The sequence below is a fragment of the Nomascus leucogenys genome, chromosome 11 (assembly GCF_006542625.1).
Source record: "Nomascus leucogenys isolate Asia chromosome 11, Asia_NLE_v1, whole genome shotgun sequence".
Lineage (NCBI taxonomy): Eukaryota > Metazoa > Chordata > Mammalia > Primates > Hylobatidae > Nomascus > Nomascus leucogenys.
The window spans coordinates 46,162,734-46,188,473 of NC_044391.1; the positions used below are offsets into that span (position 1 = coordinate 46,162,734).

Genomic DNA, 25,740 nt, shown 5'->3' on the forward strand with positions numbered 1-25,740 from the left:
GGGGGAACTGTGAGTGACTGGTAATAGCTAAAGAGTTCATTTTTGGGGTAATGCAAAGCTTCTTGAATTAGATAATAATGTTTGCACATCTCAATACACTGAAAGTGAATGGTACACCATAAACGAGCTAATGTTATAGTTTGTAAATTATATTTGTATGCATATTGTTTAAAAATCAACTTTACCGAAGCATAATTTAGATACAATAAAATGCACTCATTTTAAGTGAACTGTTCGGTAAGTTTCAACAAATGTCTAAATCCTTGTCACCACCATCGTAATCAGGATATAGAACATTTTTTAAAATTAAAAAAATTTTTAACCTTTTTAGTTAAATTTTTGTGGGTACATAGTAGTTGTATATATTTATGGGGTACATGAGATGTTTTGATACAGGCATGCAATGCGTAAGAATCATATCATGTAAAATAGAGTGTCTATCCCCTCAAGCATTTATCCTTAGTGTTACTGGATATAGAATTTTTTTTTTGTTTTTTTTTTTTTTGAGTTGGAGTCTAGCTCTGTCACTCAGACTGGACTGCAGTGGTGCGATCTCGGCTCACTGCAAGCTCCTCCTCCTGGGTTCAAGCGATTCTCCTGCCTCAGCCTTCCAAGTAGCTGGTATTACAGGCGCCCGCCACCATGCCTGGCTAATTTTTGTATTTTTAGTAGAGACAGGGTTTCACTGTGTTGGCCAGGCTGGTCTCGAACTCCTGACCTCGAACTTCTGACTTCGTGATCCGCTCGCCTCGGCCTCTCAAAGTGCTGAGATTACAAGGGTGAGCCACCGTGCCTGGCAGATACAGAATATTTTTATTCACTGCCCTCTGCCCCCCACATTGTTAAGTCAATCTCCACCTCCCCATCCCCACATCTCGCATCTACTGACTATTCTAAGGAATGAGCAGTAGTATCAAATTATGTTTTTAATTTGCATTTCCTGATGTCAATGAACTTAGCATACTTTCATATACTTATTTGCCATTCTTTTATCTTCTTTTGTGACATCTATTGAAAATATTCGGCTGGGCGCAGTGGCTCACGCCTGTAATCCCAGCACTTTGGGAGGCTGAGGCGGGCAGATCACCTGAGGTTGGGAATTCGAGACCAGCCTGACCAACGTGGAGAAACACCGTCTCTACTAAAAATACAAAATTGGCCGGGCGTGGCAGCGCATGCCTGTAATCCCTGCAGGAGAATCACTTGAACCAGGGAGGCAGAGGTTGCTGTGAGCCGAGATCACACTGTTGCACTCCAGCCAGGGCAACAAGAGCAAAACTGCATCTCAAAAAATAATAAATAAATAAATAAATAAATAAAATTTTCTTATTTTAAAATTGGTTATCTTATTATTGAGTTGTAATAATTCTTTATATGTTTGGGTAAAAGTCCTTTGCCAAATATACATATTGCAAATTGCAAATATTCTCTCCCTGCCTGGGGCTTACCTTCTCAGTTTTTTTTTTTTTTTTTTTTTTGAGACAGCGTCTTGCTCTGTTGCCTAGTCTGGAGTGCAGTGGTGTGAACATAGCTCACCACAGCCTTGACCTCCTGGGTTTAGTCGATCCTCCTGAGTAGCTGGGACTGCAGGTGTGCACCACCACCCCCAATTAATTTTCTTGTGTTTTGTGGAGATGGGGTCTCACTGTGTTATTACAGGTGTGAGTCACTGTGCCCAGCCCTCAGTTTCTTCATGATGTCTTTCAAAAAGCAGTTTTTACTTTTGATGAAATTCAATTTCTCACCTTTAAAATGTGCTTCATGCTTTCTGGTCTTTCTAACAATCTTTGCCTCCCCTAGTGTTGTGAAGAATTTCTCCTATGTTTTATTCTAAAGGTTGTATAGTTTTAGTTTTTATTTTTGGTCTATCGATAATCCACTTGAAGTTAGTTTTTGTGTATGTGAGGTAATGTTCAAAGTTATTATTTTCCAGATGGAAATGCAGTTGTTCTAACATCACATGTTAACAAAACTATCATTTTCCTCTTGAATGACCTCAACATCTAAAGTAGGCAGGATAATGTTCCCCCCGAAATACCCACATGCTAGTTCCTGGGACTTGTGAATATACTATGTTACATGGCAAGTGGAATTAAATTAACAGGTAAAATTGCTAATTGGCTGACCTTAACATAGGGGGATTATACTGGATTGTCCAGTTAGACCCAGTGTAATCACATGGGGTCTGAAATGAAGAAGAAGGCATAAAAGTCAGTGTTGGAATTGTGTGCTGTGAGAAACACATGACCAGCCATTACTGGGTGTAAAGATGAAAGGAGTCCATGAGCTGAGGAATGCAGGCAGCTTCTCCAACTTGGAAAATGAAAAAAACAAATTCTCCAGAGCCTCCAGAAAGGAATGCAGCTTGCAAACTTTTGATTTTAGAGCAGAAAAAACTCATTTCTTTTTTTTTTAAATTTATTTTTTTAATTTTTATTTATTTATTTTGAGATGGGGTCTCCCTCTGTTGCCCAAGCTGGAGTGCAGTGGTGCAATCTCGGCTCACTGCAACCTCTGCCTCCCGGGTTCAAGTGATTCTCCTGCCTCAGCCTCCCTAGTAGCTGCGATTACAGGCACCCACTACCACGCCCAGCTAATTTTTCTTTCTTTTTTTTTTTAAAGTAGAGACAGGGTTTCACCATGTTGGCCAGGCTGGTCTTGAACTCCTGACCTCAAGTGATCTGCCTGCCTTGGCCTCCCAAAGTGCTGGGATTTCAGGTGTGAGCCACCGCACCCGGCCTTTTTTTTTTTTTTTTTTTTTAGAGACAAGGTCTTGCTCTGTCACCCAGGCTGGAATGCAGAGGTATAATCATAGCAGCCTCAAACTCCTGGACTTAAGCATCCTTCCGCCTAGGCCATATGAGTAGCTGGGACTATCAGTGTGTACCACCACACCTGGCTAATTGAAAAAAAAAATTTATAGAGAGGGGGTTTAGCTATGTTGCCCAGTCTACTTTCAAACTCCAGGCCTCAAGTAATCCTCCCACCGAGGCCTCCCAAAGTGCTGGGATTATAGGCATGAGCCAACACAACAGCTGTGTCATCCCAATGCCTCTCTGGGCCTGATCATATAAAGAGGGCTTGCATTCCTCAGATAAAAAGTTTCTTTTCTTTTTTTTTTTTTTTTTTTTTTTCTTTTCTTTTCATTCCTCATATCTTTCTTTTTCAACACTATACGAAGTGAGATAAGCCAGACCAAAAGGACAAATACTGTATGAATCCACTTATGTGAGGTGCCTAGAATAGGTGTATTCATAGAGACAGAAAGTAGAATTGAAATTACATGAAGTTATATGAGGTACATGATAAAGCCTCTATGCTTAAAACAGGGTGCTATTTGTGTGTGGTTAGAGAGACAGACCAAGGGAGGAGGATGGGAAATGGAGAAATAAACATCCATGGCCGGGCGCGGTTGCTCACGCCCAGCCCTTTGGGTGGCCAAGGTGGGTGGATCACCTGAGGTCAGGAGTTCAAGACCAGCCTGGCCAACATGATGAAACCCCATCTCTACTAAAAATACAAAAAATTAGCTGGGCATGGTGGCACATGCCTGTCATCCCAGCTACTCAGGAGGCTGAGGCAGGAGAATCGCTTGAACCTGGGAGTCGGAGGTTGCAGTGAGCCGAGATTAAGCCACTGCACTCCAGCCTAGGCAACAAGAGCAAAACTCTCTCTCAAAAAGAAAAAAGAAATAAATAAATTAATTAACATCCCGGCCAGGCGCAGTGGCTCATGCCTGTAATCCCAGCACTTTGGGAGGCTGAGGCAGGTGGATCACGAGGTCAAGAGATCGAGACCATCCTGGCCAACATGGTGAAACCCCATCTCTACTAAAAATACAAAAGTTAGCTGGGCGTAGTGGCACGTGCCTGTAGTCCCAGCTATTCGGGAGGCTGAGGCAGGAGAAATGCTTGAACCAGGGAGGCAGAGGTTGCAGTGAGCCGAGATTGTGCCACTGCACTCCAGCCTGGTGACAGAGTGAGACTTCATCTCAAAAAAAAAAAAGAAATTAACCTCCATATAGATGCTTAGTATTTGATAAAAGTAGCAGCTCAAATCACCACAGTCACATCATAAAGTTTTATGCAGCCCATACACACACAGCAGAAAAAAAAAAAAGAGGAAGCTCTCTACAGAATGAAATTAACTCTGGAATATATAAAAAATGGAAAGTACAGAACAGTGTAACATATAGTTTGTCTAAAAAAGAAAAGGAAATTAGATTAGATATAAGCATTTGTTTATATTCACTAAAAAAAGGAAAAGATAGGAAAAAAGAAGTATTGGAAACGTGAACGGGAAACAATACCTATAGTGATAACCTATAGTGATTGGGGTGGCGGGGGGAGTGAGACTTGATATGACTTTTTATACAGTTGCATAGGGAAGACAAACTGGTTTTAAAAAAATATACTCTCACAACACTCAATACTTCCAGAATGTTTCATTTTTAACACAAAATATGTGGAGTTTTTCTGACACCACTTCTCCAACCCTCCCTACATGGGTGTCCTACAATTGAATTCAATTCTGACACTAACCTAGGTTAGCACAGACCTTACAGTTTAATTGCTGAGTCCCACAAGACTGCCCACCTCTTCAGATGCCAATGACAACTACTAGGTCACCTGATTACCAACAACTGTCCAGTCTGCCTGAAAATTAGAGGTTCCCATCATCCCCGTCTTGGATTTGATTCTACCAAACTTTTAAGGGAGAACAAATTCCAGTATTTCTCAAACGAATCCAAAAAAATTGAAGGGGAAGGAATTTTTCCAAACTGATTCTGTGAGGCCAGCACCATCCTCATACTAAAACCAGACAAGGACAGAAGAAAGAGAAAACTACAGGTCAAGATCCCTGATAAACACAGATGCAAAAATCCTCAACAAAATACTGCAAACCAAATCCAATAGCACATCAAAAAGATTATACAGGATGATCAAGTGGGACTTATCCCAGGGAAGCAAAGATGGTTTAACATATGCAAATTAATACATGCAATATATCACATTAACAGAATGAAGGACAAAAATCATATGGTCATCTCAATAGAAACAGAAAAAGCATCTGACAAAATTCAACATCTCTTTGCAATTAAAAAAAAAAAAACAACTCCCTGGCCGGGCACGGTGGCTCATGCCTGTAATCCCAGCTCTTTGGAGTCTCACTCTGTCACCAGGCTGGAGTGCAGTGGCTCGATCTCGGCTCCCTGCAACCTCCACCTCCCAGGTTAAGTGATTTTACTGCCTCAGGCTCCCAAGTAGCTGGGACTACAGGCGCGTGCCACCACACTCAGCTAATTTTTGTATTTTTAGTAGAGACAGGGTTTCACCATGTTGGCTAGGATGGTCTCTATCTCTTGACCTGGTGATCCACCTGCCTCGGCCTCCCAAAGCGTTGGGATTACAGGCATGAGCCACCGTGCCCGGCCAGGATTGCGTTTGAGCCTGGGCAGTCAAAGCTGTAGTGAGCCGTGATTGTGCCATTGCACTCCAGCCTGGGTGACAGAGTGAGACTCTGTCTCAAAAAAAAAAAAAAAAGCAAGATTTTCTTCAGGTATTTTTAGTCACACGTTGGCCATATTAAAGACTGTTATTATTATTGTGTTGTTGTTGTTGTTGTTGTTGTTTTGAGATGGAGTTTTGCTCTTGTTGCCCAGGCTAGAGTGCAATGGCACGATCTCGGCTCGCTGCAACCTCTGCCTTCTGGGTTCAAGCGATTCTGCTGCCTCAGCCCCCCAAGTAGCTGGGATTACAGGCACGCACCACTATGCCCAGCTAATTTTGTATTTTTAGTAGAGATGGGGTTTCACCATGTTGGTCAGGCTGGTCTCGAACTCCCCACCTGAGGTGATGGGCCCGCCTCGACCTCCCAAAGTGCTGGGATTACAGGCGTGAACCACCGCGCCCAGCCAAGACTATTATTATTTTTATTGTTGCTGCCTAATATAGTTGTGCTTGAGTTAGCTAGGGTGGATGCTGATGGAGATTAAGGGGATTAAAATATCTATACCTCCCAAAGCCTCCTACCAGCCGTTTCGAAGGGGATGCTTAGACTTCTAACCCCTCTTCCATGGTATCTCCTAGGAGAGGATTGTACTAACCCAACTTCTACCCCATTTCCTAATGTGTTTTCAACTATTAAAAATTGTACCTCCTTTCCTGCAGGATACTACCTATTGTGACATAACTCCGTCTTGCCCAGTGGTTTCACCCAGGAGTGAACTCAGATCCCAGTCCACCCTTCTCCTGAGTGGTGTCTCCAAAAAATAGATTGTACCATCCTGATGCCTCCTCTTATCTCCCGTATTTCTCTCAGGATCCCTGGCTTCCTAGTTCCCCCATGGTTTCTCCTAGTAAATCATTGTTTTCTGCAGTGTGCCGTAACCAAGGGGTAACTTGGCTATTGTAAATATAACAGCCGGAGGCAGTGGCTCACGCCTATAATCCCAGCATTTTGGGAGGCTGTGGTGGGCGGATCATTTGAGATCAGGAGTTCGAGACCAGCCTGACCAACATGGTGAAACCGCGTCTCTACTAAAAATACAAAAAAATTAGCTGGGTGTGGTGGCGCTTGCCTGTAATCCCAGCTACTCGGAAGGCTGAGGCAGGAGAATCGCTTGAACCTGGGAGGCAGAGGTTGCAGTGAGCCGAGATGGCGCCACTGCACTCCAGCCTGGGCGACAGAGCAAGACTCTGTCTCAAAAAAATAAAATAAAAAAAAAAACATAAAGCTCCAGATCCTATCTTCAGGAACTTCTTCTTGGGTACAAGCGTGGTCACACTGGTTACAGTCTTGCATTCTATGTGAAAATCCTTGCCTTACTCCAGTCAACCCTGCAGGAGGCGGACTACCCCACTGTACGGAATCGACACGCATCCAAGATGGCGGCCCACACGAATAAACACCATGGGGGCGTGGTTATATTCTCTGCGCTATAGCGCCGATTACGGAAACCGCACGATGTCTCTAAAGATATGTCTGCTCCCTGTTGACTGTGGGCTGAAATTGGCTTCCAAGTTAATTTAGAGCATGCGCAATATCGGACCGGAAGTCAGACCGGAAGTGGAAGTGGTCCCCGAAGGCTGTTTCGTCGCTGATGTCAGGAGTATTTTCACGTTTTAATGCCGAGAGGTCTCTGTGATGATTCTGGTTGGTTGCAATTAGGGACTCTGTGAAGTCAGTAATAGAGAAGTTGTCTGTGGAATTAGCGATGGTTGTTTCGGGGCTCGGTGATGGGAGTCTGTGACGTCCGTTGATGTTTGTCTGTGACAGGGATTTCTCGGGTCATTGGTGGGGCTCTTTGGGATGAGTGATTGGGGTTTGGGGGTCAGTGATGGGAGTCTGTGGTCAGTGACTGAGAGCCTGTGGGGTCAGCTATGGTGGTCGGTGAGGAGTGATCAGCTTGCTTTCTGACCTGAGTTAAAAGTTCAGTTCTTTCAATTTCAGCCTGTAATATAAAGATTAACAAGTTTTGATGTGTAGCAGTTTCGCATTGTTCAAATCTAAGTGTTTAAAAATTTTTTTCAGTAATTGTTTTTCTTTGACCCATGAGCTGTTTAGAAGTGCACTTTATGGCCGAGCGCGGAGGCTCAAGCCTGTAATCCCAGCACTTTGGGAGACCGAGGTGGGCGGATCACGAAGTCAGGAGATCGAGACCACCCTGGCTAATGAAACCCCGTCTCTACTAAAAATACAAAAAATTAGCCGGGCGTGGTGGCGGGCGCCTGTAGTCCCAGCTACTCTGGAGGCTGAGGCAGGAGGATGGCGTGAACCCGGGAGGCGGAGCTTGCAGTGAGCCGAGATCTTGCCACTGCACTCCAGCCTGGGCGACAGAGCACCAAAAAAAAAAAAAAAAGAAGTGCACTTTATATTTCAATTAGTGTCTGTAGGTGATGCTTCCGTTGAACAATTGCTTTATGGCCTAGTTCTTCCTCATTTTTCATAAATGTCACATCTATTACGTGAAAAGAGTGTAATATGGTCTCTAATTTGTGTTGTTATGGATATTAATCATATGTTATATATAATGTATCTCCTCATAGATTATTTTGTTGCGGAAGGTAAACTACTCACATTGGAAGTTATTTGTCCACCTGTCCTTTCTTCTTTCTGTCAGTTTCTGCTTTATATATTTAAAACTATATTATTGAGACCAGTTGAGTGTATTGCTAATAATAGATATGACTGACTGGGCATAGTGGCTCACACCTGTAATTCCAGCACTTTGGGTGGCCAAGGTGGGCAGATCACCTGAGGTCAGGAGTTCGAGACCAGCCTGGCCAACATGGTAAAACCCCCACCTCTACCAAAAATACAAAAATTAGCCGGGTGTGGTGGTGGGTGCCTGTAATCTCAACTACTCGGGAGGCTGAGGCAGGAGAATCAAATGAACCTGGGAGGCAGAGGTTGCAGTGAGCCAAGATCACACCATTGCACTCCGGCTGGGGCGACAAGAGTGAAACTCCATCAAAAAAAATAAAAAAATAAAAAATAAATATGACCAAGTAGCTCAAAAGGCATTATGGCAATTCAAGCTTCAACCAATAATTTATAAAAGAAATTTGCTTAAATGCTTTCCAACAGTGATGTTGTCACTTTTTTTTTTTTTTTTGGAGACAGAGTCTTGCTCTGTTGCCCAGGGTGGAGTGCAATTCCGCGATCTCCACTCACTGCAACCTCTGCTTCCCCGGTTCAAGCTATTCTCCTGTCTTAGCCTCTTGAGCAGCTGGGATTACAAGCGCCCGCCACCACGCCTCGCTAATTTTTGTATTTTTAGTAGAGACAGGGTTTCGCCATGTTGGCTAGGCTGATCTTGAACTCCTGGCCTCAAGTGATCCATCGCGCTTGGTCTGTTACTTTTTTAAAGCTTTTATGATTCTAAGGAAAATTTTTCTCTAATTGTTCTGACACGTTTTTCTTTAAGTTGGTATATTTTTGTTAATTGCCATTTGCTTCCTTTTCTCTGAATTTTCATACCTTTTCCAGTTTCTTTTTTTTTTTTTGGCCTTTTTTGCTTAGTGATTGCTAGAGTTAACATTACAAGCAACCTATCGTCACATATTGAAAAAATTTCTTATATATCTTTATGTCGAATTTTATGGTTTATTTTAACATATAATTAGGAAACATAATCAGAAATACCTGTTTTTTTCTGTTAGAGCTTCTGGGTTTCCTGTCATGTGTAATAAGATCCCTATCACCCCACCACAATGCTATCCAAATATATAGTCTGAAAATTACTTTAATATCCTTAGGGGTTTTTAAAAATGCGTGTATTTAAATGTTTAGTGCTGCTGGAATTTGTCTACTTAATAGTGTGAGGTGGGTTGGGCGCGGTGGCTCACGCCTGTCATCCCAGCACTTTGGGAGGCCGAGGCAGGCGGATCACAAGGTTAGGAGATCGAGATCATCCTAGCCAACATGGTGAAACCCTGTCTCTACTAAAAATACAAAAATTAGCTGGGCGTGGTGGTGCATGCCTGTAGTCCCAGCTACTTGGGAGGCTGAGGCAGTAGAATCATTTGAACTCCAGAGGTGGAGGTTGCAGTGAGATGAGGTTGTGTCACTGCACTCCAGCCTGGCAACAGAGCGAGACTCCATCTTAAAAAAAAAAAAAAATAGTGTGAGGTGGAGATCTAGTTTGTTTTATTCCAGATGCATGGCCAATTGCATGCACCAGTTGGGGATATGTATACAATGAATGCCGTGTGCACACTCAATCGCATATCATTTTTATTTCATATATAGATCAACATTGTCTGATATATTTATTATCTTGTTTTGATTACATGGTTTTTTGTATTAAGTTTTAATATAGTGCATGGTAATTGCTGATATTTATTGCATGATTCTTGCATTGAGTACTTTAAAAGCATAATCTCATTTAATCTTAGTAACTGTGACACAGGCATTTTCATCCTTATTTCTGAAACAAAATCTGAGTAACTTCTTTATATTCTCATTGTTGAAAAGTGGTACAGCTGCAGTTCAAATCTGCAGTAATGTTACTCTAAATTTCATGGCTTTTCCCATGTTTCACTACTGTTCTCCACAGTTCTGAAAGTGTGGTTCTTGTACCAGCAGCATCAGCATTTCCTGGGCACTTATTAGAAAATAAAATTCTTAGGTCCTACCTTAGACCCATCGAAGGGGTGAAGTTGAGAATTTTAAACTATGTTTTAACAAGCCCTCCAGGTGACTTGAATGCATACCTACGTTTGGGAACCACTGCTCTGGTTTCTAGCGCAGGGACCTGCACCTTGATGTATCCAGAAAGTGTTTATGTAGTGAATGTTGAATGACTATGTGGACATTGTTTTTCTAGGTTCTTGGGTGTCTCTGGGGAGTACCTGGGCCAGACCTTCCTCCAGACTCCAGCCCACCTCTTCGGAGCAGGTCTGCTGAGTTCACAGATGACCACTAAACTTCAGGCACCCTAGAGAAAAAGGGTTGAGATCCAGTGTGGCCATGCCAGCTAGTTGGACCTCACCCCAGAAATCCTCAGCCCTGGCTCCAGAGGATCATGGCAGCTCCTATGAGGTGAGGAGGAGGAGTCCCAGGGGGTGGAATTTCAGTCCAAGAGTAGATAGCTCTAATCTGTCACCAGAGCCTTAGGGCAGAGGCAGGTAGGCCTTAGGAACCAGCTGGACTCTAGACTTGGTGCTCCTGAAAGAAAACTTCATCTTCCTGTCAAGAATGAACACGTGGGTAATGTCTCCGTCTCTGGAAGCCACTTGTGTGACAGTGGAGAGGTGCACTGTCAAGGAAAACTGTTGTTTATTTTGTCATCACACTATATTGATGTTTTGGCTGCAAATAGAATTCCTTGTTAGAAGTGACTTTTGTTTGAGATTTTGAAAGCATTTTTTCATTTCTTCCTAAACCACCTCCTCAAATGCAAATGTTTTCTCTATTTTCTTTCTGAAACTTGTTTTTCACATGTTGCTTCACCATTTCTTTTCTCTATTATTTTCTACGTATTTCCTGCTATCCATTCTGGGTAACTTTGACACCTTTTGTCTTCCAGCCCTTCTATTGAGCTTCTCATTACCACTATCCACATTTTAACTTAATGTTTTAATTTTTAAAAACTCTAGTTTGTTTCCTAAATTTTTTTTTTTTTTTGAAGCAGAGTTTTGCTCTTGTTGCCCAGGCTGGAGTACAATGGCATGATCTTGGCTCACCGCCACGTCTGCCTCCTGGGTTCAAGAGATTCTCCTGCCTCAGCCTCTCGAGTAGCTGGGACTACAGGCGTGTGCCACCTCATTTGGCTAATTTTGTGTTTTTAGTAGAGACGGGGTTTCTCCGTATTGATCAGGCTAATCTCAAACTCCTGATCTCAGGTGATCTGCCCACCTCAGCCTCCCAAAGTGCTGGGATTACAGGCATGAGCCACTGTTCCCAGCCTGTTTCCTAAATTTTTTTTTTATTGCCATCCTATTCTTATTTCATGGATGTAATGTTATTTTTTTAATTAATTAATTATTGATTTATTTATTGACAGAGTTTTGCTCTTGTTGCCTAGGCTGGAGTGCAATGGCATGATCTCGGCTCACTGCAACCTCTGCCATCCAGGTTCAAGCGATTCTTCTGCCCCAGCCTCCTGAGTAGCTGAGATTACAGGTGCGAGCCACTACACCTGGCTAATTTTTGTATTTTTAGTAGAGATGGTGTTACACCATCTGGGCCAGGCTGGTTTCGAACTCCTGACCCTCAGGTGATCCACCTGCTTCGGCCTCCCAAAGTGGTGGGATTACAGATGTGAGCCGCTATGCCCGGCCGGGGTGTATTGTTATTTCTTACCCATCTGAAGATATTGTGATAATTTATTAGGAATAGTTTAATCTTTTGAATAGGCAATGCATATACCTAGTTCAAAAGTTAGAAATATATGAAAAGCAATATACTGAAAAGTATTATGGTGAAAGAGATGGGACTGTGGTTCACCCACCTCTGCCTTCCATCTGCTTGTGTCTCCCGGTAGTGATAACCTGCTTTATTCATTTTCTTTGATTGCTTAGTTCTGTATACAAATGAAATCTTTTTTCTCTTGATTTCAGAATGGCATAGCAGATTAACTTTTTTGCACATTGCTGTTTTAATGTTTGTTTGGTAAAATACAGAAACTATTATGAACAATATCGCAGTGGATATTGTCATGTCTTCTCTTTCTATTGGATATATTAGAAGTAGTGGAATTTCATTTCAGGGTTCTAGTCACATGTGGTGAGAGTCTCATCTGCATCTCAGTGAACCTCTACTTTAGTTGATCTTGGGCAGTTTTAGGATTGAGTATCTTAATAATTTTAATCTAGAAGATAGGAAGGATAGCTTGAGGCTAAAGTTGTAGTTGGTAAAGCAGCAGCAGTTGGTTGGGCACGGTGGTTCACACCTGTAATCCCAACACCGGGAGGCCAGGGTGGGAGAATGGCTTGAGGCCAGAAGTTCAAGACCAGCCCTGGCAATGTAGTGATTCCCCGTCACTACCAAAAAAAAATTTTTAATTAAATTAAAAATTGGTTTGGGCCTGGTGCAGTAGCTCATGCTTATAATCCCAGCACTTTGGGAGGCTGAGGCAGGCAGATTGCCTGAGGTCAGGAGTTTGAGACCAGCCTAGCCAACATGATGACACCCCGTCTCTACTAAAAATAAAAAAAATTTGTCGGGCATGGTGGCGTGCACCTGTAATCCCAGCTACTCAAGGGGCTGAGGCAGGAGAATCGCTTGAACCCAGGAGGCAGAGGTTGCAGGGAGCCGAGATTGCACCACTGCACTCCAATCTGGGTGACAGTGTGAGCCTCTGTCTCAAAAAAAAAAAAAAGAAAAACAATTAGTCTGGCATGGTGGTGTGTGCCTGTACACCCACCTACTCAGGAGGCTGAGGCAAGAGGATCACTTGAGCCTAGGAGTTCGAGATTACAGTTAACTATGAGCATGCCACTGCACTCCAGCCTGGATGAAAGAGATAGACCTTGTCTCGAAAGAAAAAAAAAGCAGCAGTCTCTTGCATTAGGCAGAATAAGGAGACTTTTATTCACTTTTGTGGTTTGAAGAATGTTCTGATTTTTGTCTATGCTCAAATATAATGACAGAGTGGTCTTGGTATCATCTTACACCATGATGGTCAGAGATTGGTCTTGTTTGCTGTTGGTGTTCTAAGAGATTGTTTTTGTGTAGCACCATGGAGAACACCATGAATTAGCTGGCCCTTGCCAGGTTAGCTTCTAGCAACACTGAGGCTTAACTGATAGTACGAGGCTAACTCTCAGAGGTTAGGGCTGCTTTTATCCTCATTTAAAAATAAAAGAGTGAGCCAAAAGAAAGCTAGGGCTGCAATTTAGGAACAGATCAAAAGGGATTTAAGATGAAAATCACCTAAAGGGATGAAAACATGTTGTTCATCCTTATGAAAAGAATCATATACAAAGAATTATACAAATTATTAGCATTTATTTAATTAATAATGTATCTTTGAACTATTTTAAGTAAAAATGAACAGAAATCATTAAATACAATATTGGCCATTTTATCACATTACTTTCAGAAGCTTATTGATCAAAGCAGATAAAAAATATAAATCTTTGCTGTAATATTGATTCTGTTTTCTGACAAAGAGCATTACATTAGAAATAAGTAAAAGGATCTTGAAGGCTGAGCGCGGTAGCTCATGCCTGTAATCCCAGCACTTTGGGAGGCCAAGGCGGGCAGATCACCTGAGGTCGGGAGTTTGAGACTGGCCTGACCAACATGGTGAAACCCCGTCTCCACCAAAAATACAAAATTAGCTGGGCATGATGGCGCATGCCTGTAATCCCAGCTACTCTGGAGGCTGAGGCAGGAGAGTTGCTTGAACCCGGGAGGTGGAGGTTGCAGTGAGCCGAGATTACACCATTGCATTCTAGCCTGGATAACAAGAGTGAAACTCTATCTCAAAAACCAAACCAAAACAAAACAAAACAAAAAGGCTCTTGCACAAAATGTGAATGTACTTAATGCCACTGAACTGAACACTGAAAAATAATTATAATGGCAAATTTTATGTATATTTTACCACAACACAAAATAGTTGAATAAAGTACTACTTTTTTTTTTTTTTTTTTTTTTTGCGACAAGATCTTACTATGTCGCCCAGTTTGGAGTGCAGTGGCACGATCTCAGCTCACTGCAACCTCTGCCTCCTGGGTTCAAGTGATTCTCCTGCCTCAGCCTCCCTACTATCTGGAATTACAGGCACCTGCCACTGTGCCCTGCTAATAAAGTACTACATTTTAAAGTTCATGTGGTAAAGCTAAACTGTAGATAGAGGGGAAAACTATAGATTTAAGTGCCTTTTAAGGAATCTTAGAAATTTTCGGAAAAAAACAGTTATGGTTTCAACTGAAGAAGTTACAAAAAGAATGAGTCAAAAAATACAAAAAAGAACAATGAGGACTAAAAAAAGAAAAACAAAGACATGAGTCACAGAGAACAAAAAATGGTTGATAAAAATGTTTGACAGAAACAAAAGTTGCTTCTACATATTAATGATCAAGAAAAAAGAGTGAAGATAAACATAATCAAAATATGTTAGAAAACAGGAGTAATAGTTACTTCTATACCTAAGATTCAAATAATCACGAGTGAATATTATATAAAATCATGCAAATAGGGCTGGGCATGGTGGCTCAAGCCTGTAATCCCAGCACTTTGGGAGACCAGGGCCAGTGGATCACCTGAAGTCAGGAGTTCGAGACAAGCCTGACCAACATGGTAAAACCCTGTCTCTACTAAAAATGCAAAAATTAGCTGGGCACGGTGGCACGTTCCTGTAATCCCAGCTACTCAGGAGGCTGAGGCAGGAGAATCGCCTGAACCCAGGTGGCGGAGGTTGCAGTGAGCTGAGATTGCATCATTGTGCTCCAGCCTGGAAAACAAGAGCGACACTCCATCTCAAAAAAAAAAAAAAAAAAAAAAATCATGCAAATATATGAAAACCTAAACAAAAGGATAAAATTTTATAAGAAATAAATTTTCAAATTGGTAAGAACAAATTATACAGAAGTCCTTAAAGGAATTAAAGTGTTGATTCAACACCCCCAACACAGTCAAAAATGATGGAAAAGGTCATGTGATTTTACAGTTGATTTTCATGCCAAAGTTTTGAGTAATAGATAATATCAGAAATTATTCTCAACCTTGTTTCAGGTTTTTGTTTTGTTTACAGAGTTAACTTCGATGCCCAAAAGAACTGGAGATAAATAGATTCAGAAGTCAAATGTATTCACTAACTGTATTCAAGAGTAGATGAGGCCGGGTGCCGTGGCTCACGCCTATAATCCTAGCACTTTGGTAGGCCGAGGAGGGCGGATCACTTGAGGTCGGGAGTTTGAGACTAGCCTGGCTAACATGGTGAAACCCCGTCTCTATTAAAAATACAAAAATTAGGCAGGCACCTGTAATCCCAGCTACTGGGGAGGCTGAGGCAGGAGAATCACTTGAACCCGGGAGGTGGAAGTTGCGGTGAGTTCACGCCATTGCACTCCAGCTGGGGCAACAAGAGCAAAACTCTGTCTCAAAAAAAAAAAAAAGAGTAGATGAAAACAGTAAACTAATAGTTTATCACTGGGAAATAAGTGAAGCAAGCACTGTTTTCTCATTCAGCAGCCCAGTCCAAAGTCAAAGAAGTCTAAAAACTAAAATAGTAAAATACCTCAAAAAATACTGTATATCAAAAGTAATGGTACACAGTCTAGCAAAACAGTACCAAAAATAATTTAGAGAAGTAATTTACCTTATGCAATTACATTTAAAAATCTAGAAAAAAAGAATGAAATTCTAGTAGCATATTGTTTCCCACCAAGCACCAAGTCTTCATTGACCACTTACCACATTTTCATTTCTATGTATTAAGACTTTCATTTAAAATATTCTACTTTTAATAAAGTTAGGATTGCAGAGATGGAGAGAATTATTTTCATTTGGCATATCAGTAAAGGTTTTTGTGTTTTTTGTTTTGAAAATGTTATGTTTAACATTTCTGAATGTTACACCAGCACTGTGTAAACAGGAAATCTGTTTCCAGGATATAGAATTTGATATCAATAAGATTTTATTGATAACTTATAAGATATCTTATGTAGTTATGACATTTTCATAGTATTAATGATTTTTTTCTACTTTATCTAATGGAGCTGGGAGATATTATGTAAAGTTTCCCACCACCAATGTATTTCTCGCTATTATTTTCCTATAGTTTCCTACAGTTTGTAAATTTTGATGCTATGTAATTTGGTGTAGTGACAGTAATGGCATCTGAGATTCATTTCAGATTGTGTCCTTGTCATATTTAATTTTTTTGTGTGAGAATTCAGCTCAAATATTAAGGTGGAGGCTCTTGCTTCCTTTCCTTTGGTAATTCCAGATAGGCCTTTGCTCCTCCTTTTACTATCATCCTTTGGAGTCCTTGTACATTTCTTCTGTATAGCAGTGGAAAGATACTTTTTTTTTTTTTTTTTTTTTTGAGACGCAGTCTTGCTCTGTTGCCAGGCTGGAGTGCAATGGCATGATCTCGGCTTACTGTAGTCTCTGGCTCCCATGCTCAAGCGATTCTCCTGCGTCAGCCTCTGGAGTAGCTGGGATTACAGGTGTATGTCACCACGCCCAGCTAATTTTTGTATTTTTAGTAGAGATGGGATTTCACCATGTTGGCCAGGATGGTCTCAATCTCTTGACCTCATGATCCGCCTGCCTTGGCCTCCCAAAGTGCTGGGATTACAGGCGTGAGCCACTGTGCCCGGCCAGAAACATACATTTCATGTTATGTTTCTGATGGGGATTCCTGTTTTGTATATCTTTAACCATATACTATGTATTTTTGCTTTGTTTCTGTGTCCCTTCAGGCAATTTGGAAGTTTTGGATCCTGTTTTTTCTTTTTTCTTTTTTTTTTTTTTTGAGACGGAGTCTCGCTCTGTTGCCCAGGCTAGAATGCAGTGGTGCAATCTCGGCTCACTGCAACCTCTGCCTCCCAGGTTCAAGCGATTCTTCTGCCTCAGCCTCCTGAGTAGCTGGGATTACAGGCGTGTGCCACCACGCCCTGCTAATTTTTGTATTTTTAGTAGAGATGAGGTTTCACCATGTTGGTCAGGCTGGTCTCAAACTCCTGACCTCAGGTGATCCGCCTGCTTCAGCTTCCCAAAGTGCTGGGATTACAGGTGTGAGCCACCATGGCTGGCCTCTGTTTTTTCTTTTGTTTTTTTAGTGGCAGCTTTATAACATTACCTTCTTTAACTCAATCTTTATATCTATCATTTAAGACTATCTATTAAATTTGTACTGTGAATAACAATAAAAGTTCTATACTGCCACTTCAAGGATTTTTTTTATTAGATGTTTTTATTCAACTCTTTTTTTTCTATTTTCTTTTTGAAACTTCTTATTTCCATTTTATGTTGCTCACTTGTCTTTACCACCTTTTGTGCTTTTTTTTTTTTTTTGAGACAGAATCTCACTCTGTCACCCAGGCTGGAGTGTAGTGGCACGATCTCGGCTCACTGCAACCTCCACCTCCCGGGTTCAAGTGATTCTTTTGCCTCAGCCTCCTGAGCAGCTGGGATTACAGGCATGCGCCACCATGCCTGGCTAATTTTTGTATTTTTAGTAGAGACAGGATTTCACCATATTGGCCAGGCTGGTCTCGAGCTCCTGACCTCATGATCCACCCACCTCGGCCTCTTAAAGTGCTGGGATTACAGGCATGAGCCACCGTGCCTGGCCTACCTTTTGTGTTTTAGCAGGGTCTTTTCATTGCTTTCAAGGAGACCTTTATTTCTGTGTTGCTTTAAAAACAAAAAAACTTTACTGAGTTCTGCCAATTTATTTTTCAAAAATTTACATAACCACATTCTTAGCCTATCTGTTTTTCCACTATTTCTTCCTTGGGTTTAATTATTTTATTTTATTTTATTTTATTTTATTTTATTTTATTTATTTATTTTTGAGGCGGAGTTTCGCTCTTGTTGCCCAGACTGCATGTGGCACCATCTCGGGTCACCACAACCTCCACCTCCCAGGTTCAAGCGATTCTCCTGCCTCAGCCTCCCTAGTAGCTGGGATTAAAGGCATGTGCCACCGTGCCCGGCTAATTTTGTATTTTTAGTAGAGACGGGGTTTGTCCATGTTGGTCAGGCTGGTCTCAAAGTACCGACCTCAGGTGATCCGCCCACCTCGGCCTCCCAAAGTGCTGGGATTATAGGCATGAGCCACCGCACCTGGCCTGTTTAATTATTTTAAGTAGTTATAATTGTAGTGAATTCCTTGAATTCATGGTGGATGTTTTTTCTGTTGTGTGTCAATTTATTTGTAGTATATTATTTGTAGTGTATTCCTCTTAATCTCATCTCTATTTTTGTTTCATCCTTTTTGCTCATAGTATCTTTGTACATCAGGCGATACTTATTATTATCTTTGAGTGAGGAGGTTTCTTCCTGGACAAACTGTTATTTTATTTGTTTTTTGAGACAGGGTCTCACTCTATCCTCAGGCTGGAGTGCTGTAGTGCAATCATGGCTCACTGTAGCCTGGACTTCCCAGGTGCAGTCGATCCTCCCACCTTAGCCTGCCGAGTAGCTGGGACTACAGGTATGCGCCACTAGAACTGGCTAATTTTTGTATTTTTTGTAGAGACAAGGTTTTACCATGTTACCCAGGCTTGTCTTGAACTCCTGGGCTCAAGAAATCTGCCTGCCTCAGCCTCCCAAAATCCCGGGATTATAGCGTGGGCCACTGCACCCAGCCTGGACAAACTGTTTATAAGAAGCTCATTTGGTGAGGTGGTAAAGCTCTATTCCAGCCTAACATGACATCTCGAGTTCCTAGTAAATTCTTGATAACATAGGGTTTGGGGGTTGGGGAGTTTGGTGTGTGTAGGGTGTGACTATACAAGTATATGATAAAGAGAAAAACTAGAACATGTATATTCTTTTCAGGTATATAGGTACCATTTTCAAAGAAATGATGTTCTGAGCCCTATAAGTACAATCAATATGCATCACAAGAAACAAACTGTAATCTCTGAATGCAGTTAAATGAAGAAATCAACAAGGTAGCTTTCAAGAATCATAATTTTATATATTAAAAATTATAAATATCTTTAGTACTTTTCTTTCCACTTCCATCTGCATGCTCATACCCTCCCCTGAATCCAGTGACCTCTATACAAAGGACCTCTGAATCTTTATCTCTACACAATAAATAATATTGTGACTATATTAATAACATAGCTTTCTTTTTTTTTTTTTCTTTTTCTGAGACGGAGTTTCACTCTTGTTGCCCGGGCTGAATTGCAATGGCGCAATCTCGGCTCACTGCAACCTCCGCGTCCTGGGTTCAAGAGATTCTCCTGTCTCAGCCTCCCGAGTAGCTGGGATTACAGGCATGTGCCACCACACCCGGCTAATTTTTGTATTTTTAGTAGAGTTGGGGTTTCTCCACATTGGTCAGGCTGATATTGAACTCCTGACCTCAGGTGATCTGCACCTTGGCCTCCCAAAGTGCTTGTAAAACACTGGAATGGCCTGGCCTGGTGGCTCATGCCTGTAATCCCAACACTTTGAGAAGCTGAGGCTGGCGGACCACCTGAGGTAGGGAGTTTGAGACCAGCCTGACCAACATGAAGAAACCCAGTCTCTACTAAAAATAGAAAAATTAGCCAGGCATGGTGGCACATGCCAGTAATCCCAGCTACTGGGGAGGCTGAGGCAGGAGAATCGCTTGAACACGGGAGGCGGAGGTTGCGGTAAGCCGAGATCACGCCATTGCACTCCAACCCGGGCAACAAGAGCGAAACTCCATCTCAAAAAAATAATAATAATAAAATAAATAAGCTCTTTATTCAGCTAATCTCTATCACAATTAATAATAAGCTCTCTATCCACCACCTAGTGTACACCCTCGTATATATCCTGTCAGCTAAATCTCAACATATACAAAATTGAAGTCATTTTTTTTTAATTTCCCCAGCCTTCTCTACACATTTGTGGCACCAGAATGTACATAGCGACACAAAATTGATGACTAAGAATTATTTCTTAATCCTTTTTCTCACCTTCATATTCAACGTCAGGTCTGCCTCCCTAATAATTAGTGCCATTTTCCTTCTACATCCCTGTTAACATTATAGCCTTACTTTACATATTAGGTTGGTGCAAAAGTAATTGCGGTTTTGCCATTGAAAATAATGGCAAACAGATACTTCTCAAAAGAAGACATCCATGCAGCCAACAGACACAAGAAAAAAATGCTCATCATCACTGGTCATCAGAGAGATGCAAATCAAAGCCACAATGAGATACCATCTCACGCCAGTTAGAATGGCAATCGTTAAAAAGTCAGGAAACAACAGATGCTGGAGAGGATGTATGTGGAGAAATAGGAACGCTTTTACTCTGTTGGTGGGAGTGTAAATTAGTTCAACCATTGTGGAAGACAGTGTGGCGATTCCTCAAGGATCTAGAACTATAATTACCATTTGACCCAGCCATCCCATTACTGGGTATATACCCAAAAGATTATAAATCGTGCTACTATAAAGACACATGCACATGTATGTTTATTGCGGCACTATTCACAATAGCAAAGATGTGGAACCAACCCAAATGTCCATCAGTGATACACTGGATTAAGAAAATGTGGCACATATACACCATGGAATACTATGCAGCCATAAAAAAGGATGAGTTTATGTCCTTTGTAGGGACGTGGATGAAGCTGGAAACCATCATTCTGAGCAAACTATCACAAGGACAGAAAACCAAACACCGTATGTTCTCACTCATAGGTGGGAATTGAACTATGAGATCACTTGGACACAGGGTGGGGAACATCACACACTGGGGCCTGTTAGGGGGTTGGGGGCTAGGAGAGGGATAGCATTAGGAGAAATACCTAATGTAAATGATGAGTTGATGGGTACGGCACACCAACATGGCACATATGTACTTATGTATCAAACCTGCACGTTGTGCACATGTACCCTAAAACTTAAAGTATAATAAAAAAAAAAAGAAAAAAAATAATGACAAAAACCGCAATTATAATAAGCACAGTTTTCCTTCAAATGATGCAGGCTTGGGGCGCTGACCTCTGTGCAGTTGAAAAGCTGTGTATAACTTTTGACCATCCCTGAAACTTAACTACTGATAGCCTGCTGTTAACTTACCGATAACAAAGAGTTGGTTAACATGTATTTTGTATGTTACATGTATTATATTCCGTATTTTTATAATAAAAGTCAGCTAGAGAAAGGAAAATGCTTTTAAGAAAATCAAAAGGAAGAGAAAATATATTTATTATTTATTAAGTGGAAGTGAATCATCATGAAAGTCTTTGCCCTTATGGTCTTCAGGTTAAGGAGGCTGAGGAAGAGGAGAGTTTGGCCTTGCTGTTTTGGGTGGCAAAGGGGGAAGAGGTGAAGGTAAAAGGGAGGGCAGGAGAGGGAGGCACACTCAGTGTAATTTTACTGAAAAAAGAAATCTGTGTTACAAATGGACCCACACAGTTCAAACCCATGTGGTTCAAAGGTCAACTGTAATTCACATTCTCTCATGTGAATTGTGCGGTGAGTCTTGTCAATGACCTTCCAGTCATAACTATTCCAAAATATTCCAAATGTTTTGGAATAATCTTTCTTTAGGAGTATATTTTTTAAAACTTTTTATTTTGAAATAATTATAGATTCACAGAGAATTACAAAATGATACAGAGAGTTCCCCCGTGAATTTCAGTTATTGTAGTACATGATTCTTTTTATTCATTGCTGGATTGTTTGCTGATATTTTGTTGAGGATGTTTGCATCTAAAATTATGAAAGATACTGGTCTATAGTTTTCTTTTTTTGTGCTTTGTTTGGTTTTGATATCAGAGTAATACTGGCTGTACAAAGTTAGTTTGGAAGTGGTCTTCCTCTTTTATTTTCTGGAAGAGTTTGTGTAAAAATGACACTAATTCTTCTTCTTCTTTTTTTTTTTTTTTGAGACAGAGTTTTGCTCTTGTTGCCCAGGCTGGAGTGCAGTGGCGCAATCTCGGCTCACCGCAACCTCCGCCTCCTGGGTTCAAGCGATTCTCCTGCCTCAGCCTCCCGAGTAGCTGAGATTACAGGCATGCGCCACCACGCCCAGCTAATTCTGTATTTTTAGTAGAGACGGGGTTTCTCCATGTTGGTAAGGCTGGTCTCGAGCTCCTGACCTCAGGTGATCAGCCTGCCTCAGCTTCCCAAAGTGCTGGGATTACAGGCGTGAGCTACCGCACCCGGCTGAGACTAATTCTTCTTTGTAAGTTTGGTAGTATTCTCTGGCAAAACTAGGCCTAGAAATTTCTTTTCACCAACTTTTAAATTATGAATGTAATTTAATAGTTATAAGATTATTTATCTTATCTAAATAAGCTAATTTATTTAGTTTATCTAAATAAGTGTTTGTATTCCCATATTTTTATTTTAATGGTTCCTGGATCTGTCATGTTATTTCCTGTTTTATTCCTGATATTGCTGATTGGTGTCTTTTTATTTTCATCAGTCTAGTTGACTAATAGGCCAATCAGCCGTATTTGATTGATTTTTCCCCCCAACAACTGGATTGCGTTTTATTGATTTTTTTTTTCTGTTTTTTGTTTTGTTTTCCTGATTTTTTTTTTTTTTTTGAGACAGAGTCTTGCTCTGTCGCCCAGGCTGTCGCCCAGGCTGGCATGATCTTGGCTCACTGCAACCTCCTTCTCCCGGGTTCCAGTGATTCTCCTGCCTCAGCCTCCCAAGTAGTTGGGACTACAGGTGCGTGCCGCCACGCCTGGCTAATTTTTTGTATTTTTAGTAGAGACAGGGTTTCACTATGTTAGCCAGGCTGGTCTCGAACTCCTGACCTCATGTGATCCACCCGCCTCGGCCCCCCAAAGTGCTGGGATTACAGGCTGAGCCATCATGCCCGGCCAGGTGTATTTATTTTTAAAATGACCTTTGAGGTTTCTTCTTTGACCTATAGGTTATTTAACTGTGTATTATTAATTTCCGAATAGTTTTTGCTTTTCCAGAAAGCTTTTGTTTTTATTTTTTAATTCCTTTGGAGACTTTTCTGTGGTCTTTCTGTTATTGATTTTTTGTTTGATTTCCTTGTGGAACATACTTCGTATTTTACTCGTTTAAATTTGTCGAGGTTGGTTTTATAGCCTAGGGTATGGTCTATCTTGGTCATTTTTCTATGATTCTTGAAAAGAATGTGTATTCTGCTGTTGTTTGTTGCAGTAGTCTATAAATATCAATTAAATACTGTTGCTTGTTTTTCTGTATATTTGATGATTTCCTGTCTAGTATTTTGATAAATTGCTGAGGTGAGGGAAGGGTATTCAAGTCCCTAGTATACTTTGTTTGTTTGTTTGTTTTTGAGATGGAGTCTTGCTCTTGTTGCCCAGGCTGGAGTGCAATGGCATGATTTTGGCTCACTGCAACCTCCACCTCCCAGGTTCAAGCAATTCTCCTACCTCAGCCTCCCAAGTAGCTGGGATTACAGGCATGCGCCACCATGCCCAGCTAATTTTGTATTTTTAGTAGAGACGGGGTTTCACCATGTTGGCCAGGCTGGTTTTGAACCCCTTACCTCAGGTGGTCCACGCGCCTCGGCCTCCCAAAGTGCTGGAATTACAGGTGTGAGCCACTGCACCTGGCCAATACTTTCTTTAAATATGTACAACACCATGTGGAAATAGGCATTCCTTTAACTGTGCAATTCCAAATTAGATTTTTAATTTGGAGGATGATATTTTTCAAAAAGATGTTATTACGAAAAAATTTAAATATATACAAAAGTAAAGAGAATAGTATAAGCAACCCGTTCATCTATTGTACCTTTTATCCAGTTTCAGTCATCATCAACATTCTGCCATTCTTATTTCATCTGAAACCACCTTCCTACACAGCTCCTGGATTATTTTATAGCGCATCTCAAACACAATGTTTTATCTAAAAATACTTTGATATGTATCTCAAAGAGATGAATTCTTTTTTCTTTTGTTTAGCATAACAAATAAGTCAATATCACACTTACAACCAAATAACAGTAATTCTTTGTTATCATCTAATACCCATTGCTTGCATTTCTCTAAATTGTTGTAAATATCTTTTTAAGATTGGTTCATTTTAATTAGGGGCCAAAGTCCACAAGGTGCATTTGGTTAGTATGACCCTTAAGTCTCTTATTTTTAAATTTTTATTTATTTTTTTGAGACAGAGTCTCCCTCTGTCACCCAGGCTGGTGTGCAGAGGTGCAATAATGGCTCACTGGAGCTTCAACCTCCTGGGCTCAGTCGATCCTCCCATCTCGGCCTCCCGAGTAGGTGGGACTACAGGTGCCTGCCACCAGGCATGGCTAATTTATTTGGTATTTTTTTTAGGGACAGGGTCTCACTGTGTTGCCTGGGCTGGTCTCAAACTCCTAGGCTCAAGGAATCCACCCGCTTCAGCCTCCCAAAATACTGTGACCATAGGCGTGAGCCCCTGCCCCTGGCCTTAGGTCTCTCTTTTTTTTTTTTTTTTGAGACAGAGTCTTGCTCTGTTGCCCAGGCTGGAGTGCAGTGGTGCAATCTCGGCCCACTGCAAGCTCTGCCTCCCGGGTTCACACCATTCTCCTGCCTCAGCCTCCCGAGTAGCTGGGACTACAGGTGCCCGCCACTGCGCCCAGCTAATTTTTTGTATTTTTAGTAGAGACGGTGTTTCACCGTGTTAGCCAGGATGGTCTCGATCTTCTGACCTCATGATCCGCCCTCCTTGGCCTCCCAAAGTGCTGGGATTACAGGTGTGAGCCACCACGCCCGGCCCTATTTGCTGTTCTTTAAACTCATGTGGTGTTTTGTTTTGTTTTGTTTTGTTTTTAAGATGGAGTCTTGCACTGTCGCCCAGGCTGGAATGCAGTGGCGCGATCTGGGCTCACTGTAACCTCTGCCTCCTGGCTTCAAGCGATTCTCTTGCCTCAATCTCCTGAGTAGCTGGGATTCCAGGCGTGTGCCACCATGCCCAGCTAATTTTTTGTATCTTTAGTAGAGGGGGCTTTCAACATGTTGACCAGGCTGGTCTCAAACTCCTGACCTCGTGATCCGCCCGCCTCGGCCTCCCCAGTTGCTAAGATTACAGGCGTGAGCCACTGCGCCCAGCCCTTATTGTGTATTTTAATATTTATTTGTTTATTTATTTATTTTTGAGATGGAGTCTCACTCTGTCGCCCAGGCTGGAGTGTAGTGGCGTGATCTTGGGTCACTGCAACCTCCACCTCCTGGGTTCAAGCGATTCTCTTACCTCAGCCTCGGGTAGCTGGGATTACAGGCACACACTAGCACGCCTGGCTAATTTTTTGTATTTTTAGTAGAGATGGGGTTTCACCATGTTGGCCAGGCTGGTCTTGAACTTATGACCTCAGGTGATCCACCTGCCTCGGCCTCCCAAAGTGCTGGGATTACAGGCGTCAGCCACTGCGCCTGGCCTTATTTTTTTTGAGACAGGGTCTCGCTCTGTCACTCAGGTTGGAGTGCGGTGATGCAATCGTGGCTCACTGGAGCCCATCTCTCCATCTTTGTTCTTGTCTTTGCTGGGCAATGTCCCCCTTACCCTATACTTTGTATTACTCTTCTTATCTTCCAAGTTAAATTCTTCCACTCTATGAAATGTAAACTTATTCCCTCTTCTTTTTAGCCCTCAGGGTGTCTCAGATAGAGATCTACTT

The 25,740-nt window shown here is 41.7% G+C and overlaps 1 protein-coding gene across 4 annotated transcripts in view; it reads left to right on the forward strand.

Moving 5' to 3' along the window:
- The first annotated feature begins 7,053 nt into the window (after positions 1–7,053).
- ZNF585B (zinc finger protein 585B) overlaps positions 7,054–25,740 on the forward strand; it is a 28,010-nt gene continuing 9,323 nt past the window's right edge. The window contains exons 1-2 of one of the 4 annotated variants that reach the window (XM_003252704.4): positions 7,054–7,155; positions 10,331–10,545. In XM_003252704.4, coding sequence (XP_003252752.2) covers positions 10,474–10,545 — 72 coding nt within the window. In that variant the 5' untranslated portion in view covers positions 7,054–7,155; positions 10,331–10,473. Of the gene's footprint in view, positions 7,156–10,330; positions 10,546–18,609; positions 18,623–18,969; positions 19,086–25,740 lie in introns of those variants that run through there. The other 3 variants (XM_003252705.4, XM_030822281.1, XM_030822282.1) reach the window with 3 other exon arrangements.